Genomic DNA, 15,697 nt, shown 5'->3' with positions numbered 1-15,697 from the left:
TCTATGAATGGAAATGAATCTTTGCGCAGAGGTGTCCTTTAATAAGAAAGAAAAGACTTCTACCCTCACTCTGGAGTTTTCTGTAGACACACTGATGTTGATATGATCCCCTCTCTGGATCAGAGCTGAATTTGTATTTCTGTCACTTCCCTCACAGCTGCCAACATGACAATATACATTTCTACTGTTTACACTCAGAGTGAGGCTGTTATGTTTAGTAGGCAAAGCATTCCCAGACTTTTCCATCTGATTTGCAGATGTGAACATACCACAATTGTTATGATCACCATGTTCAACCAACATTGTGTGTGCATCCAAGTCACAGCACATGCAAATACTTTAGCATACCAGGAAATTTACTTCACCAGTGGAGGCTGTGTGAATAGGTTTTCAGTGACATTTCCACAGCTGGATCATTATGTAGGGAAACAAGAATTTATGTTTTCATTTTTAACAGGACACTATGCCAGACTTTCTGCACAACATCTGAATTTAAACATCCTGAAACTTCATGTTTCATTATTTAAAGCAAAATGCTTCTCACGCGTTCACATCCTTTGATCCAAATTTATTGGGTTTTGTCCTCAAACAAGTATAAAATATAAATCTTTTCTAAATCAACCTATCAAGCCAGAGCCTCAATAACAGCTGGGATTTTAAATTAACATTGCACACATTTCATGTCTCACAGCTGGTAGCTACAAGCTGAGGAGTGCAGGGACCACAGGGAGTATTTTCAGCCTTCTACAGCAACACTGGAGAAACAATCACACACACCAGGATTAATCAAAGGTCATCACAGAAACTTTAAGTTAGTGGAAATGTTGGTTCCACAGACGCAGAGTAACACTGATTTCAACTTTGTAAAAGCCTCAGTAGGTCAGTTTCATTCAGAGAATATTCTCCAAAGCGCATCAGGAGATTATTTACAGCTATAGGAGTTGGTACCGCACTTAAATTTAGGAGCGATATATTGAAATGGCTTCAAACCACTGATTAAAGTGGAGCGTACATGTGTTCGTCCTGCATTATCTGTGTCTGTGGAGAAACAACTGTAACTAATTACATCCAGTCACTGTCATGAATCAGCAAAAACAGATCTGAAGGTACACAGAGTACTGATGCAGAAGAGAAAACATTTGGGATCCAAAGCAAACCGCACCGATATGAAGGAAAAATCTGATCAGACAACAGAAGGTAAAAACTTTACAGTGAGATTAGAAAAAAAATCAATTCATGTCCACAGTTATTTTCAAATCTGACAAGGTGTATTTTCTAAAACCAAAAGCTGGCAGCTGTAGAGTGAAAACATCTGGATTGCTGTAAGAAACATTCAGCTAACTACCTTTAAATACAGAAAACAAGTGAGGACTATAGCAGAAGTACAGCAGGTACAGATATGACATATGAGAGTAATAGGACCGCAGGTAAACTACTCAGATCACAACGTTAGCTTTTAGCTCTACAGCACAAGGTTAACTGGGATACGTGATGAATGCTGGATATAAAATCATAACTCAGTGAAAAGACACGGCAACCTCGACATAAGCTACACATCTGTGTATTTATAGGCTGTACAGTACACTCAAGAACTGTAAGGCCAGATTAGACTTTACCAGAAAACATCTTTGAACAGCTGCTAAAGGGACCACATCACTAATATTTATTGATGATGTGACTGCTGACAGAAGTACCAGAATGAATTTTAAAGTCTACAGGGCTGTACTCTCCTCTCAGATACACTCAAATGCTGTAAAACTGTACAACCATTAATACAATCCTTTATTTAAATGCCTTAACTTAAAGCTGAAAGTCTGCACTTACATCACATCTAGATTGCTTGATTTCAAATCAACTTGAACTGGTGTGGTGTACATAGGCAATAACATAAAAGAAAAACTTGCCAGTGTCCAGATATTTACGGTTCTGACTGCATGTTTATAAAGTAATTTAGGATTAACATTTGAGCCTGATCGATCAATACTGGTCAATGTTAGCAACTTGCTGACCTATTGGTATCAGCATTTATATTTATTCAATAAAAACTAAAATGCAAAGAAAAGGCAGGAGAACCAATCATGTTATGAGTCCTGATGTTGCACAGTTTGTCCACCAGAGGGCACTCTCAACTTCCCATGTTTGTAATCTGCACTGTCATTTTATCATAACAAGGACTTATTAATAACTATGTATGTTCAGAGAATGTTTATGTTCGATTTTCTATGTCTAAAAGAAAACAATACTGACTCATCAGTTGTGTTCTAATTAGCGCCTTAAATATGAACACACTATTAGCAAGCACAAAAAAGGTTCAGGTTCATTCAAACATTAATCCAGCTAACTGCATGTCTTTTCTCTTGAGTTATGATTCTACATTTTTGCAAACAAAGTACCAAAAAGCCACTTGTGCACAGTGAACTCTAAAAGTGATTCTAATTAAAAACACTAATCTATTGTACATATTGAGCCTGTCTTGCTAACAGGAAGTCCACTGTTGACTGGATAGAGTTGCAATGACAGTTTTCATAGATAGAAACATATAAAAACCATTCAAAACAGATTGACTATAATAATGAAACAGCACACTGTAAAAGACTGTGGGCTGGATACCTGGGGGCAGCATGAAGCCTAACCTGTAGACTAAATTGAGTACTGACCACCATTTTGTACCATGTGTATACATTAGCATATGAGATAATAAATGCTTAGAAAAGAGCACAAAATGGTTGCACTTGGGGTGTTTTTAAAAAATATGTTGTGCAAAATAGAAATAAGTCATTAAAATAAGCCCCTCTAAACTAAAAGTAGCTCAAACTTAGCAAATATTCCAATGATTTGAGCAACATTTTCAAAAGAAAACAGGTCCTCGAATCGCATTTTTAAGCTACATTTTCAGTTTAACCAGGATGAGGCTTCTACTGTGCCAAGTATACCAACCCCAAATATGTACAAATGTTGTTTGTCTTGGTTATTGCATGCAGTATTAGACAAAAGTATTCTTTAAAACTGTGACTGTTATTTTCATGACCAGGCACTCGTCACATGATGACCAAACAGATAAAAGGTTTCAGCTGGATTAAAGCTAAAGATGTTGGAAATCTAACCGCAGTGTCTTCTAGTGCGACAAGTGCCCGGGGATACGTTCCAAACACTATCAAAATTCAGAACTTCGAGATGTCTGTTTAAGGACTTAGAACTGAAGTTACCAATGTTAGCTTCAGTGTAGCTAGGCATCTAACAGCGTCAGCAGAAAGCAGAGCTCGGTCATGCATCATCATTAGTTTGAACAATCCTTTCTTAAGTTTACTGATTTCCAAAGTTGAGAGTTGGTGAAATTCTGTTCAAAACAAGCGACGAGCCACGTAGGCACAAAGGTTAACCTGCAAAGCTTCATCGGTCTCTCTCTCCTGTCAGTAAAGAACAGCAGTTGGGACAGTTCGCAAAGAGTTTGAAAGAGTCAAGAAAACAGAGAGTGGAGCTTTATTTGGTAGTCTTCTCGCCGCAGAGGGAAAGCTGTGCCACGTCTTCATCACAACGATTCCTCCGATGAGAGAAAGCAACTTTATCCAAGAACGTCTTTTAGTTTTCCGAAGCGTTTTTCAGTTTTTTGAAGTCCCTTTGCCTCTGTGCCTGCTTACGCTGCAGACAATTTTCCGAGACAGAGAGCCAATACGACACCGCTAATGTTTACGCCTTGGGAAGAGCGCATCATGTAATAGTCACTTATTTGACAAAAGAACACAGGAGGAGAGGGGTAAAGCAGCGGGCAGGGGCGGGTAGAAACAAGAGGGAGACATGGGAAACGGTTCCCTTGATTTAAAGCAACAACAGGATTACAAGACATATAATGCAAATGCATTTTCACACCAAGAAATCTTGAAAAATTGGGCTCAAATTGTGCAATTTAGTGAAACAAAATAATGGGTGATTGTTCTATTATTTTCAGCCATATAAACATCCAACTATGAAACACATATATTATTAAAAAAGTGATTAAACTGGTAACATTCCAGGTTAGTACAAATAAAAAAAGGCAAAACACTGGTTTAGTTTGTAGTCGTACAAAACAGATTTGGTCTTCCATTTCATGGAATTAAATGAGATTAAGGTGCCTAATCAGTATTTAGTCCACTATGAACACAAGTGGACAAAGTGCATTGATTTTTAAAGTTTACTTTAGGTGCTTCAGGTTTCTCTCTTCAGTGCAGAAAGGAGTCAGATTGTTATTTGAAATACTGCCTAACTGTTTTTGCTTTTATTTTTCTAAAGTACGAGTCAGAGCCATCATGATTCACAGGCCTCACATCATTGATGTGGTGCTAACTGCACTCTTGTTAAGGTGAGAGCTTGCATTTATTTGCAGGGTTTTAGGGAAACTCACAGGGTCACCACTAGTAAAACACTGCAGCAAAGTTTTTGCGTCTGTATAGTTATTTCACTGGAACCAGAGGTCCATCTCCCAGTGGCCCCTATTTAGTGCACAAATGGTGCCTTTGTAGCTCACTGCCCAGAAGACAACACATTCAACTTCACATAAACTCTCTCATTCTCATGATCTACACAAGCCCCTTTAAAAAGGTCAGAACAGATCACAGGAGGTGTTTTATCAAAAGGTGAAAGCAGTGCATATTAAACGCATTCTTTCCCATCCAACCTGTAGGTGTTATGTTAAAAATCTATAAGAGTAATGAAACAATGAGCAAGTATAAAGGGAAGACTTGAATAGACATCCTGTGTTATTTAATGCCTGGCCTTGGCATTCATTCAGCATTAAGGTACTTTTTTCTCATATCATTTCACACAGATCATCAAATTCATGTCAGCTCAAATAACCTGCTGATTCTCTCGATCTGCTCTTCACAGGTGCTAAAAAACAGGTAAAATGAAATCCCACAGTCATGTGCTGGTTTCACTGGATACACTGCTCAGCAGTGACATCTAGCTGCGATACATTTTCAAGCACCTTTTTAAGTACAACTGCTCAGAGGAGGGTGGGCATTCACAGAATTACAAATTGAAATTTGAATTCAGGCCCTTGCTCACAACTTATCAAACACTCCTTCCAGAAGAAAAGTAGCGTCAGTGTGTGAATGGGGGCAGCTTAGTAGCTTCATTTAAACAGGCAAGGAGTGCAAATTAGCAAGGAGCAAAATCTGTCGTTTAGACAGTTTGCTTCCTTTAAAAAAAGGGTTTAATGGATGTGTTTGGATTCAACATATTTTTGGATACCTATCTCACTGACAGTTGTCATCCTCAGCTCAGCTTGAAGATTGTATTTCACGCCATTCCTCTTTATAAACATTATGTAGGTGCTGCTTTATAAGCGTTATCAAAGTTTCATGTGCCTCTGTGTGGGGTCGGATTCTTGTTTTCATCTTAGTTACAGTGAGAGATTGAGCTAAAGCTAATAGTCCGTGTGTTAGTGTCACATAGACGTGACTCGGAAACAGCTTGAAAAGCAAATGAATGTGGAGAACTACACATGCAAATCAGTGGATAAAAACACTTGGTCTAGCTAACTGCCGTCCAGCGTCGATTCCTCCAAACAGTATTTCTTGTAACATTCAGTTAAGCTTCACCCTGCTTCCCCACAATTGCTAGTCTTCAGAAACGGACAAAGATTTCTTGACGCTGCGTGATGGCTCCCAAACCTCACTGTCGTCTGTGTCATCACCATCCTCCTCCTCGTCCTCCTCATCATCTTCTTCATCTCTCTGCCCTGCGCCTGTCTGCTCGTCGGTGGCCATTGACTCTCCCTGCGTCTCCTCTTCATCCTCCTGTGTTCCTTCGTCTCCATCAGTCCTCTGTGCGCTCGGTTCCAGGAAAGGATCTAACCCCACGTCCAAGCGTCGCTGCACCTCGGCGAACCACTCCCTCACCTTTCGACAAACAGAGAAAGAGGAGGTCATGACCTCAGAAGGTTATTTCTCAGCTTCGAGGTGGTTGAAAATACTTTCACTTGAGTGAGTGTTAATGACATGAAGACCAGTTAGGTCCATGGAACCCTTAGTAAGTTTTCTGTAATAATCCTGATTATCTTTTAACTAGTGGCACAGAGACACAACCCTAGCCTCAGGGGGTCACAAGCTAGCATAGTGCTGGTCCGAAGCCAGGATAAATGGAAGGTTTGCCTCAAGAAAGGCATGTGGTGAAAAATCTGTGCCAAATACCAAATCTGTGTCAAATAAAGTGGACTCATTCATTGTGGTGACCCATGGAGAAATAAGAGAGCAGGCAAAAGTACTTTAACTCATTATCTTTTGACTAAATATACATTATTGGGCCACATCTCTTAATCTTTGAATTCAGTTTTTTTCAATGTCATTGCAGCAGATGTACAATATCAAGTAACTAGCATGGCAAAGGGCCTTTATAAACATTTGTAAAAGAACAGGTTGTTCTTCAGAGATCACTGAATTTAAGCGTGGTGCTGTAATAGGATCTCGTCACTGAAAATATTTCCAGATATTTCTAGGTACAGTGTTTCACAATCAGTGGTAAGTGGTAATATAGCAAAGTGGAAGTGTTTAGGAACCACAGACACTCCGCCGTGAAGTGGCAGACCACGGAAAGTTACAGAGCGCTCTGCTGACTCAGTAATTGCAGAGATCCAAACCTCTGACATTAACATCAGCATCCCAGTGTCGACTGGGAGCTTCATTGCACTAATTTCGATAACTGAGCTGCTCCTTTAGATGTTCTATGTAGGTGGCCCAGTATTTTGTCTATACAGTATACAGTGGTCCCTCGCTATAACGCGGTTCACCTTCCGCGGCCTCACTGTTTCGCAGATTTTATTTGTGCAATTTTGCATGCTTTTTTTTTTTAACAGCGCATTGTGTTCTGCGTCCTGATTGGCTGTAGACCACTGTCAATCAATCTCCTCTGTGCCGTGTCTCCTGTACAGTACAGAATGCGTTCAGCTTGTCAAATTTACACAAATCTTCGATCGCTAGCAGTGTGACTCTGAAGTGCTGTACTGTATGTTTGTAAGTTTTCTCCCCAACAAACACAACAATGCCGATGAAACGTTTTGCACCGTCAAAGGCAACCGCAAGTGCCTTTGGTTTCATTCTATAATACTGGATGTTTCGACGAAGGTTTGAACTTTGAGAGTGTTTAAACAAGAGAGAAAAGTGTGAAAATGTTCGTACCTGTCTGAGAAATGTGTATAAAGTGTGTAGTGAGGGGTTTTACAGCCTTACAACATCTATAATAACTGTAAAAAATAAAGTTGGCTACTTCGCGAATTTCACTCGTGGGTTATTTGTAGAACGTAACTACCACAATAAACGAGGGACCACTGTATACCAAATCATCTCATAAGGGTTTTTTTTAAGGTAAAAACAAAGTATTTAAAAACCAGAATGTCGATAATACAGAAGCTTATCAAGCTCATAATCCAACACAGTCCACAGGCTACTGTAATGAGTGAAGAACAGAAAGGAGTCTAAGGAGCTTGAAAAGAAAAGTGTCTGGACTTTTTTAAGTTGCTTGAAGACGTTTCACCTCTCATTCTTCCCAAGCTCCTTAGACTACGATGACCTGGATGACTGAGAACCTTCACAGACAAACAAAAAGGAGGTTACAAGTTTTCCTGTTACTATACTAACTATATTGCACAAACTAAAGATAATTAAACTAAAGTTAATTAAAATCTACAAGAATGCACACAAACAATCATATTCATAGTTTTATGGGCACTTTTCCCAAAAATTGCTACTCCACCTAGGGCAGGGGAGTCCAACTTCAGGCTTCTAAAGGCAGTGTCCTGCAGGTTTTAGATATCACCCTGGGTCAACACCATCCATCCATCCATTCGCTTCCGCTTTTCAGGGTCACGGGGGGCGCTGGAGCCTATCCCAGCTGTCATAGGGCGAGAGGCGGGGTACACCCTGGACAGGTCGCCAGTCTGTCGCAGGGCTAACACACAGAGGGACAGACAACCATTCGCACTCACATTCACACCTATGGGCAATTTAGATTTTTCAATTAACCTATCCCCACAAAGTGCATGTCTTTAGACGGTGGGAGGAAGCCGGAGTACCCGGGGAGAACCCACGCAAACACGGGGAGAACATGCAAACTCCACACAGAAAGACCCTGCTGGCGGAATTGAACTCAGGACCTTCTTGCTGTGAGGCAACAGTGCTAACCACCGTGCCACCATGCTGCCCGCTGGGTCAACACACCTTAATCAAATGATTAGTTCATTACCAGGCCTCTGGAGAACTTTAAGACATGTTGAGGAGGTAATTTAGCCATTTAAATCAGCTGTGTCGGATCAAGGACACATCTAAAACCTGCAGGACACCGACCCTTAAGGCCTGGAGTTGGACACCCATGCCCTAGGTAGTGTAGCGATTCTTGGGAAACGTGTCTATAAAACTATAAATATAACCCTGACACTGAGCAGAATTTAGGTGAAGACCTTTTAAGTGATCGCTGTGCAAGTTTCTCTAAAATCTGGCCAATATTTATAATTTTTGTGAATTGCACTATGAAGGACGGATGGACAGATGCCTCACCATTGCATCCGTCCATTTGGCTGGATGAGCTAAAATAGGAAGAGATTTTAAAGAAGAAATATTGTTCAATTCTGCAGTTATTATTGTTATTATTATTATTTTACTTTCCTCACCTAAGAGGAAAGGTGGTCCTAGGAGAAGACTTACCTGTTCATAGCTCATGTTGGTCTTGGTGACAAGCTCATCCAGATCTTGCTCATTGAGGAAGTGGTGCTTCAAGTAGTACTCCTTCAGGATCTCCTTCCCAGTCTTGAACTTCTTTGATGGGGTTGGCCTGTCGACATCCGAACTTAAAGAGGTGGACCTTCTTGGCTGCTTCCTGGTTCGGGATCGTCCCCACCCACGATTTCGTCCACGTCTTTTCCGACTGCCGCTTCCCAGTTTACTCCCACCTCCGCTGTTTGGTCCTTCGATGTTGCCACTTTGGTATTGAAAGAACCACTTCAGGTTTCCGTTCTTCCAGGAATACCGAGAGTCACCGAACCAGCTGACAATGTAGGAGCGAGGAAGGCCGCTTTCCTCTGCTAGCTGATCGTACTCCTCTGGTGTGGGCCACTGGGTCCTAACAAAGGCACTTTTCAGAATATGGAGCTGCTCCGGAGTCTTTTTACTCTTGTCCTTAATGTCCTTCTTGTTGCTGCTGGGCAAATGCTTGGTGCGATTCCCAGGAGGAGTTTGACTACCTTTTCGAGATGAAGAGGCAGGAGGTGAAGAAGAGGCCGTTCCTCCTGTTCCTCCCCCTTCTCCTGCTTTTGCTCCATCTGTTTCTATTTTTCCTCCTTCAGAGGAATCTGGAGACGAGGTGCTGACGGATGGCATTTTTCGTCTCTCGGTGAACCAGGCGTCAATTTCCCTCCGCGTCAGTTTAGTCTCCGTCCTCAAACGGCTCAGCTCTTCATCTGAAGGTGTGGTGTTCTTCTCGAAACTCTCCTCCAGCACCACAAGCTGCTCCGGCGTCTTCTCCTTAAACTTCTGCAGGGTAAAGTCCGGAAAAGGGTTCCACGTTTTGGGACGGGTCTCCTTCTCCTTCACGGGAGGTGTACGTGGAGGATGGGGTGATGTTGGGGTCTCGTCGCTGGAGTCGATAACAATGGTGGTGTTAGCAGCGTTGCTACATGTGCCGCCGCTTCTACCACCTCCGTCGTGAAACACGATGACGTGGCTGTTCTTGGAGTTGCGCTGGTTGTACCTGGTGTCACTGAACCACTTTTTGATCTCCCCTTTCGTCAGGTTGGTAAGTTTCATCAATCGGGCAATTTCAGCATCTGTGACAAAGTGGTTCTTCAGGTAGCTGGCTTTCAGCTCCGCCAGCTGCTCTTTGGATTTCTTAGGTCGCATGCTGAATGTGTCAACACTGAGGGCCGAGTTCTCCTTAGAGACAGAAGGAAAAGGTTACATTTTAATCACATTTTTTTTCTCCAACACAGTTCTAGCTGAAAGAAACACCACGAGGTCATTTTTGTGTACTGATTATAAAGCCATTCAAGGTTCTTGTTGGTAGCACTGAGCTGTAAGTGCTTTCCACACCTGTGGTGAAAGAGAGGGAGGCTGGATAGTGGTAGCCCGCTTCAGCTCACTGTTTGTCAGGGTGGGCTGGCAGGAAACTCTGCTGGAGCTCTGGGACTGGCTAGGCAACCCTGCCACTGTCAGGGTGATGGGACTGGTCACTGGAAGGTTGCCTCCTGGGCCAACCTGCATAGCATAAGAAAAAAATAATAATAAGGGACAGAGATGTGATGTTTTGTTTAAAGGGAAAACATGTTTATAAAACAAAAGTGGTTTTTAAGTGTTTAACCGCTGTAATGTTTTCATGTACTTGTGTTAGTGGCTTTTTTGGCAAGACTCCAATTCCCATCTCCTCTCATGTCTGGCTAAAGACCAAAATCAACAGAGGTCAGAACATCCAGCTCACTCAGAAAGAATTCAGTTCTCACACACCAAAGTGTGAGTAATAATTCACCTATTTGTTCTGCATTCATTTGGTATAAGAGGCTCGGTTCCAGAGATGCAATGCAATGTCAACATTGGGTGTAAAAGCACGAGGGAAGTCTGTGTGTCCATCAGTACTGTTGTTTCTGAGTGGCTAATTTAGTATTACTGGAATTCAGAATGCAATCGAAGCCAGCTTTTATGGAATTGGAAGTGATGTGCTCATTTTCAAATCGTCACTGTGATATCAACAGGAAAGCTATTCATAAGCGCACACCTTTTGAAATTGATTGCTCCTTTCTTTGCATTACATTACTACTCATTCAGACTAGTTCATTATATCTGAGACAAGGTGAAAAGCTGAAAAGCCCAAGCCAGGTTAAGGCTGGGTCAAATGTAACACGTGTTTTTTCCTTACCTACCTGTGTGAATACGAGGCCAGGCTGGCCCACTATCTGGCAGGTCTGAAGGATGGACTGCAGGCCGTTAGCAGCAGCTGACAGCTGGTGAGCAGGTATGACAGTGATAGTCTGAGGCACAGTGTGCACCGTGCCATTAAACTGCTTCCTCCTGGCCTCTTCCACTTCTTCTGGGGTCCAGCTGACACCGTGCTTCAGCCTCTGAGCTGAGAACCACACCTGCGACACAGATCGAGTACATCTGACTCTAATATTTTGTTTTAAAGTATACTTTAAAACAGTCCGTTTGTAGATGAAAAATGGGAATTCCAATTGAGGTAGCTTTTCACTTGTAATACAACAAGTAATACTACATTAAAAAAAACTGATGGCCATAACACAAACGTAATTATCAGTAATGAGCCTCTGAATCTACTTCATGTACCTTGATCTGTTCCTCTGTGAACTGTGTCTGAGCTGCCAGGCTGCTGATCTCAGCCATGGAGGGGTAAGGGAACTTCTTATATGTGGTGCCCAGCAGAGGGTTGGTGTCCATAGTGGCACTGTAGGAGGGGATGCTGCTAAGGGGAATCAGCAGCTGGGGCTGAGCTGCTGCTGTGTTTTGCTGGGCCTGGAAGGCAGAGAGCACCTGGAACAAAGACAGAGAGGGATGGAAATGAGAAATGTCGTCCATGCAGAGTGGCTAAAGGAGAGATGGTGTCCAAGCTCTATTTGGCAGGCTTCTGACCAGCTGAAGTGTTCCTGAACGAGGCAATGAATATTTATCAGCTGAAGGGCTGCTATTATGCTGTTGATATTTAACATTACAGCAACCCTTTGTCCAAAAGCTTGCAGCAGGTTTTAGGTACAGACCGCTGCTGGGTCTCACCACATGCATTAATTGCTCACAGACACTGGTAAAATTGGAATTCGTACAGCTGTAAAACACTTGACATTATATAGTGTCTCTACCTGTGCCAGACCAGCAGGCAGGACTGTGGGATTTAAAATGGATGACTTCCTCTGCTGTTCTAACTGCGGGGTGATCAGCAAGCCGCCTCCCCCGAGCTTCATGGAGTCGTGCATGAGCATCTCCACAGGCGTCATTGGCCCCAGAGGAGCTTCAATGGGTTCCTGCTCCCCACCCAACTCTCCCTCGCCACCTCCTCCAAAAGCCTCCGCTGCCTCGTCTGCCGATTTCAGGGACACAGCAATTCTCTTGGGTTCAGATTTGGTCTTCATCCTCATGATCGGGGTCTTGCTGAGAGAGATGGCAGCAACTGCCGCGGGGTCTGCTCCCCCCTCCTCAGGGGTGTCACACTGTTGCTCGTGGGTGGGCTGGTCGCTGCTCAGATCCTCAGGAGGATTTGTAGTGCTGCTTTTCAGTGACGGACCGACAGCCTCTCTGTTGTCTACAGTAGATACACCAGGTTCATCTGTAGTATAAACAGTAACAATAATGCAGCATTCATTGTTTACAACACATCTGTGTATACTAAGTATATTACAGGTTTGTCAGGTTAAGAATGAGACCAAGAGTCTTACCTGAATCTGGTGGAACAGGGACAACAACTACAGCCTGCCCCAGCTCCTCTGCAGTCAGCCCCTCCTCCGTTCCCTCCTTCACCTTTCCCTCCTCCTCCTCCCCAGCGTCTTCCTCCTTCGTTCTCTCTGTTTTCTCCTCCACCTCCTCCTGCTCAACCACATCAGAGGGCACCACCATGCAAGGTGTGGTGGATTTCCGGCGGCTCGACATTGTCAAACCAAACTTTTTACTTCTCCGGCAAAACTAGATGCGTGGCAGAACTGCCGAGACTCACATATCGCAGGCAAACGTGCTCCCACTTTAAAGTCCTTGAATTCTGTATTTCTGTTGAAAAACACACACACAGACAAAACAATGATTCAAATAATCAGCCCACTGTTGCTTAAGTGTTCCTGTTGTTGTTATCAAATCTTTCCTTTGCTGCCAAAGTTAAGAAACTGTGTGTGGGACAGGAGTTCAGTTTTCAGCTAGTAAAAAAAAGTTGCTGTGTATTTGTTATTTGAGTGTTTTAAAGAGGCATGTAGGGGAGGGCATTACAAGTAAGCCCAAGCTATTTAACCTGAGTGAATGCAGGTTTAATTAATTACAAAGCGTAATTACGCTGAAGGCTTAAAACTGCAACTTATTCTTGCAAAATGATTGGACAGGTTTTTATTTATTATTTCTTTTATTCTTTGTGTTTGATTTTATTAACAAACGACTTCAGGCCCCCAGTTTGGACGGGCAATCCTTAGGAAAGCTGCAATACCACAGTCTGTAACATTCGGCGAGTGTGCTATTTTAAGAACAGAAGCTTAATGATTGCCTAAATGTCATGCATTTAGGAGACATCTATGAACTGGAGCTACACATGCTGCACTAGCTTTGTACAATTCCAACTTCAGGATATGATTCATAAAACCCACGTAAGACTTTCACTTCACCTTTAAGGCTTTTACCACTTAACTAGCAGTAAAGGTGTCAATGATGGTGGGGTTAACCCTTTGATACTGTTACCAATTTCAGTTTAGAGAATTACTATGGAATCATGCTGACCGACAGCGGTCACTATTTAAGATTAAACAATCACCCAAACAAATTATTTATTAACACAGTTAGTTCCTCCCTATGCTGCAGATGAAGTCCCCATGAGGTGATTTCTTTTTTCATCTTGAATGAAGTTATTCATCATGTTCATTCATCAGTTTACTGTAATATGTGTCTTTAATTACTTGATGTGTAAACTGTGAGACAACTAGGCCAATTAAGTTATATTTTTACATAGTGCACTGCACAGGCTATGAAATGCACAGTCCTTCAGATGATGATGTAACTGCATGAAATTGTGAGGAGAAACTAAAACTTGATCAGCTGAGTTCTCTGCCTCCTAAAGTCATCACAGACACTTGTGAATTTATACCAGATACATTAAAAGAGAGATACTGCAACAGCAAACATGGTGCTACAATCATAACTTCAAAGAGTGAGAAGATTGTTAAAAACAAAATCTCATTTTAAGGCAAATTCAGCAAAATTTTAAGCATTTTTTATATCAGCTTTGATGAGTGATTTGATACATGTGGTATATTTGACCGTTGAAAACAAGCATCATTCAGACAGTGTATGATCACATGTTATTAACAGGTTATTATTAGGCTATTAATAACAGGTGTTACACATAATACATTGGGCACAGAAGGTAACAAGAAATAATCATACAGGACTTAAAAGGGGCCGCATCCTCATATACAGTCACGTGAAAAAATCTGAACAAGCAGAGACTGGATCCGCTTTGAAACAGTTAAATCCAGCTGAAGAAGATATTCAAATAAATGACAGTAAATTTACATTTAGATAAACAAAGGAGATCCATAAAATTTGAGTCAGGTGTTTGAGATTAGGTGCCAGTGATAACAACCTTCTTCAGAAGTGACAGTGAGTTCTGTTTTATTTCAACTTTGACATCTGTGATCTTGAAGTGTGTGGCGTCATCCTGTCAAGGTCTAAAGAGCCCTTTGAGGCCTTCAGAATACATGTTGTAGTTGTGGAGACTATAAGTTTGGCAAGGGCTTTAAAAAAGACCGCTAAAATGACTTAAATTAGTCCGATCAGGATATATTAAAGCAATTATGGTAGGGGGATCATATCATAATCTATTTCATTATTTACATCTCGCTTTAAGGCACAGATTTCCTGCTCAAAACTAATATTTGAATTCACTTTGCATGTGTCTTTGCGAATTAAGAGTTTAACTTAACAGCTTATGGATGCCAGGTTGTTGACTGTGACACAAGTGCTACAGCAAATAAGCAAACATTTCCCTCTAACACGCCTCTGCACACGCTTTGAGCCAACTTCTCCTGACTTGTTGCTGGTAAAGTCACCCTAACAGATTACACAGAGGTGTGGACGGCATGCTACGCTGCTCTGCCATCATGCGCTCATTTGCATCAACTGTTAGCAACTCAATAATGTGGAGGTGTGAGCTAGCTCATTCGTTATAATTATTAATGCCACGTTCAAGCTACAAATTATTAAACAAAATATGGTTACTTCGACTCTAAGGCATCCGACACGTACAAAAAAATGGGCCAACTAGCCAGTGTTAGCCGGGCCAGTCATAATTATTGATCACGTCTGGCGGTAAACTTACTGGAACTACTGAAATGTGCACTGTGTTGCTACCAGGCTGTCGAGACAAGGCGAGGAGTGATTTCCTGGGTCTCAGCAGAGCAGCTCTCAGCTCCTCTCTGGTGGTATCTGTCGGCGTCTCTGCTTTCCCCCGGCTAACCGCTCAGACCCGAGCCTGGCCCGGGACCGCAGCAGCGTTAACGTTATCCGGGCAAGCGGGTCTTCCCAAACCCAGGGAGGCAGACAGACAGACGGACCGGTCTAACGGCTACGGCTGTCGTTGGCAGATGCTGGAAAACACCGGACATCTCCCTCTCTCCTCGTCGGAGCAGGTTACTTCACGCCAAAGGGGGGGCTTCTTTGTCAAAGTTGAACCACCGAACACACGGGAGTTACATTCATACCGTGGCCGTGCTGTTTGCTGACCCAATTCTCTGATTTTTTTTTTAACGGCAGATTTTTTTAATGATCAAACGGCGTCATCATTCAATGTAATACGTCCTGACGTCATTCCTCGGCGACTCTCTCTCTGTGCTCTTAAAAATTTTGGAGAGAAATTTTAGGCTACAAAATGCCCAATTTAACAGCACTACAGTGGACTCTGTGTGAGCTTGTTTTAGCCGTGATATCCTTAGAGAGTAACTGCGTTTCAAACAGCGTGTGCGGCGGGCCGTAAACTCATCATT

General features: G+C 42.4%; 1 protein-coding gene across 2 annotated transcripts; it reads right to left on the bottom strand.

The window, feature by feature from the left end:
• On the bottom strand, positions 1-15,533 carry LOC134636278 (zinc fingers and homeoboxes protein 1-like). 2 transcript variants are annotated; one of them, XM_063486196.1, is made up of 9 exons: positions 15,034-15,533; positions 12,401-12,725; positions 11,828-12,291; positions 11,301-11,504; positions 10,880-11,095; positions 10,056-10,220; positions 8,676-9,899; positions 8,529-8,557; positions 5,807-5,879 (listed from the first exon to the last, which is right to left on the bottom strand). In XM_063486196.1, the coding sequence occupies exons 2-9, from the start codon at positions 12,609-12,611 to the stop codon at positions 5,876-5,878; spliced, it is 2,517 nt and encodes an 838-aa protein (XP_063342266.1). In that variant the 5' UTR covers positions 12,612-12,725; positions 15,034-15,533; the 3' UTR covers positions 5,807-5,875. The 2 variants fall into 2 exon arrangements, with proteins under 2 accessions (XP_063342265.1, XP_063342266.1); XM_063486195.1 differs by lacking the exon at positions 8,529-8,557 and having other exon boundaries at positions 1-5,879.
• Positions 15,534-15,697: the final 164 nt, after the last annotated feature.

Source organism: Pelmatolapia mariae, linkage group LG10_11, assembly GCF_036321145.2.
Source record: "Pelmatolapia mariae isolate MD_Pm_ZW linkage group LG10_11, Pm_UMD_F_2, whole genome shotgun sequence".
NCBI lineage: Eukaryota > Metazoa > Chordata > Actinopteri > Cichliformes > Cichlidae > Pelmatolapia > Pelmatolapia mariae.
This window is presented reverse-complemented; position numbering and strand designations above follow the sequence as displayed.

What these genes read in the sequence shown, in the direction of transcription:
- LOC134636278 (XM_063486195.1), bottom strand. Translation starts at nt 12,611, where the DNA reads ATGTCGAGCCGCCGGAAATCCACCACACCTTGCATGGTGGTGCCCTCT. An exon ending in CCCTGTTCCACCAGATTCAG is followed by an intron (nt 12,292 to 12,400) that starts GTAAGACTCTTG and finishes TTTATACTACAG; the next exon opens with ATGAACCTGGTGTATCTACT. An exon ending in CTGGCCTCGTATTCACACAG is followed by an intron (nt 10,221 to 10,879) that starts GTAGGTAAGGAA and finishes TATGCTATGCAG; the next exon opens with GTTGGCCCAGGAGGCAACCT.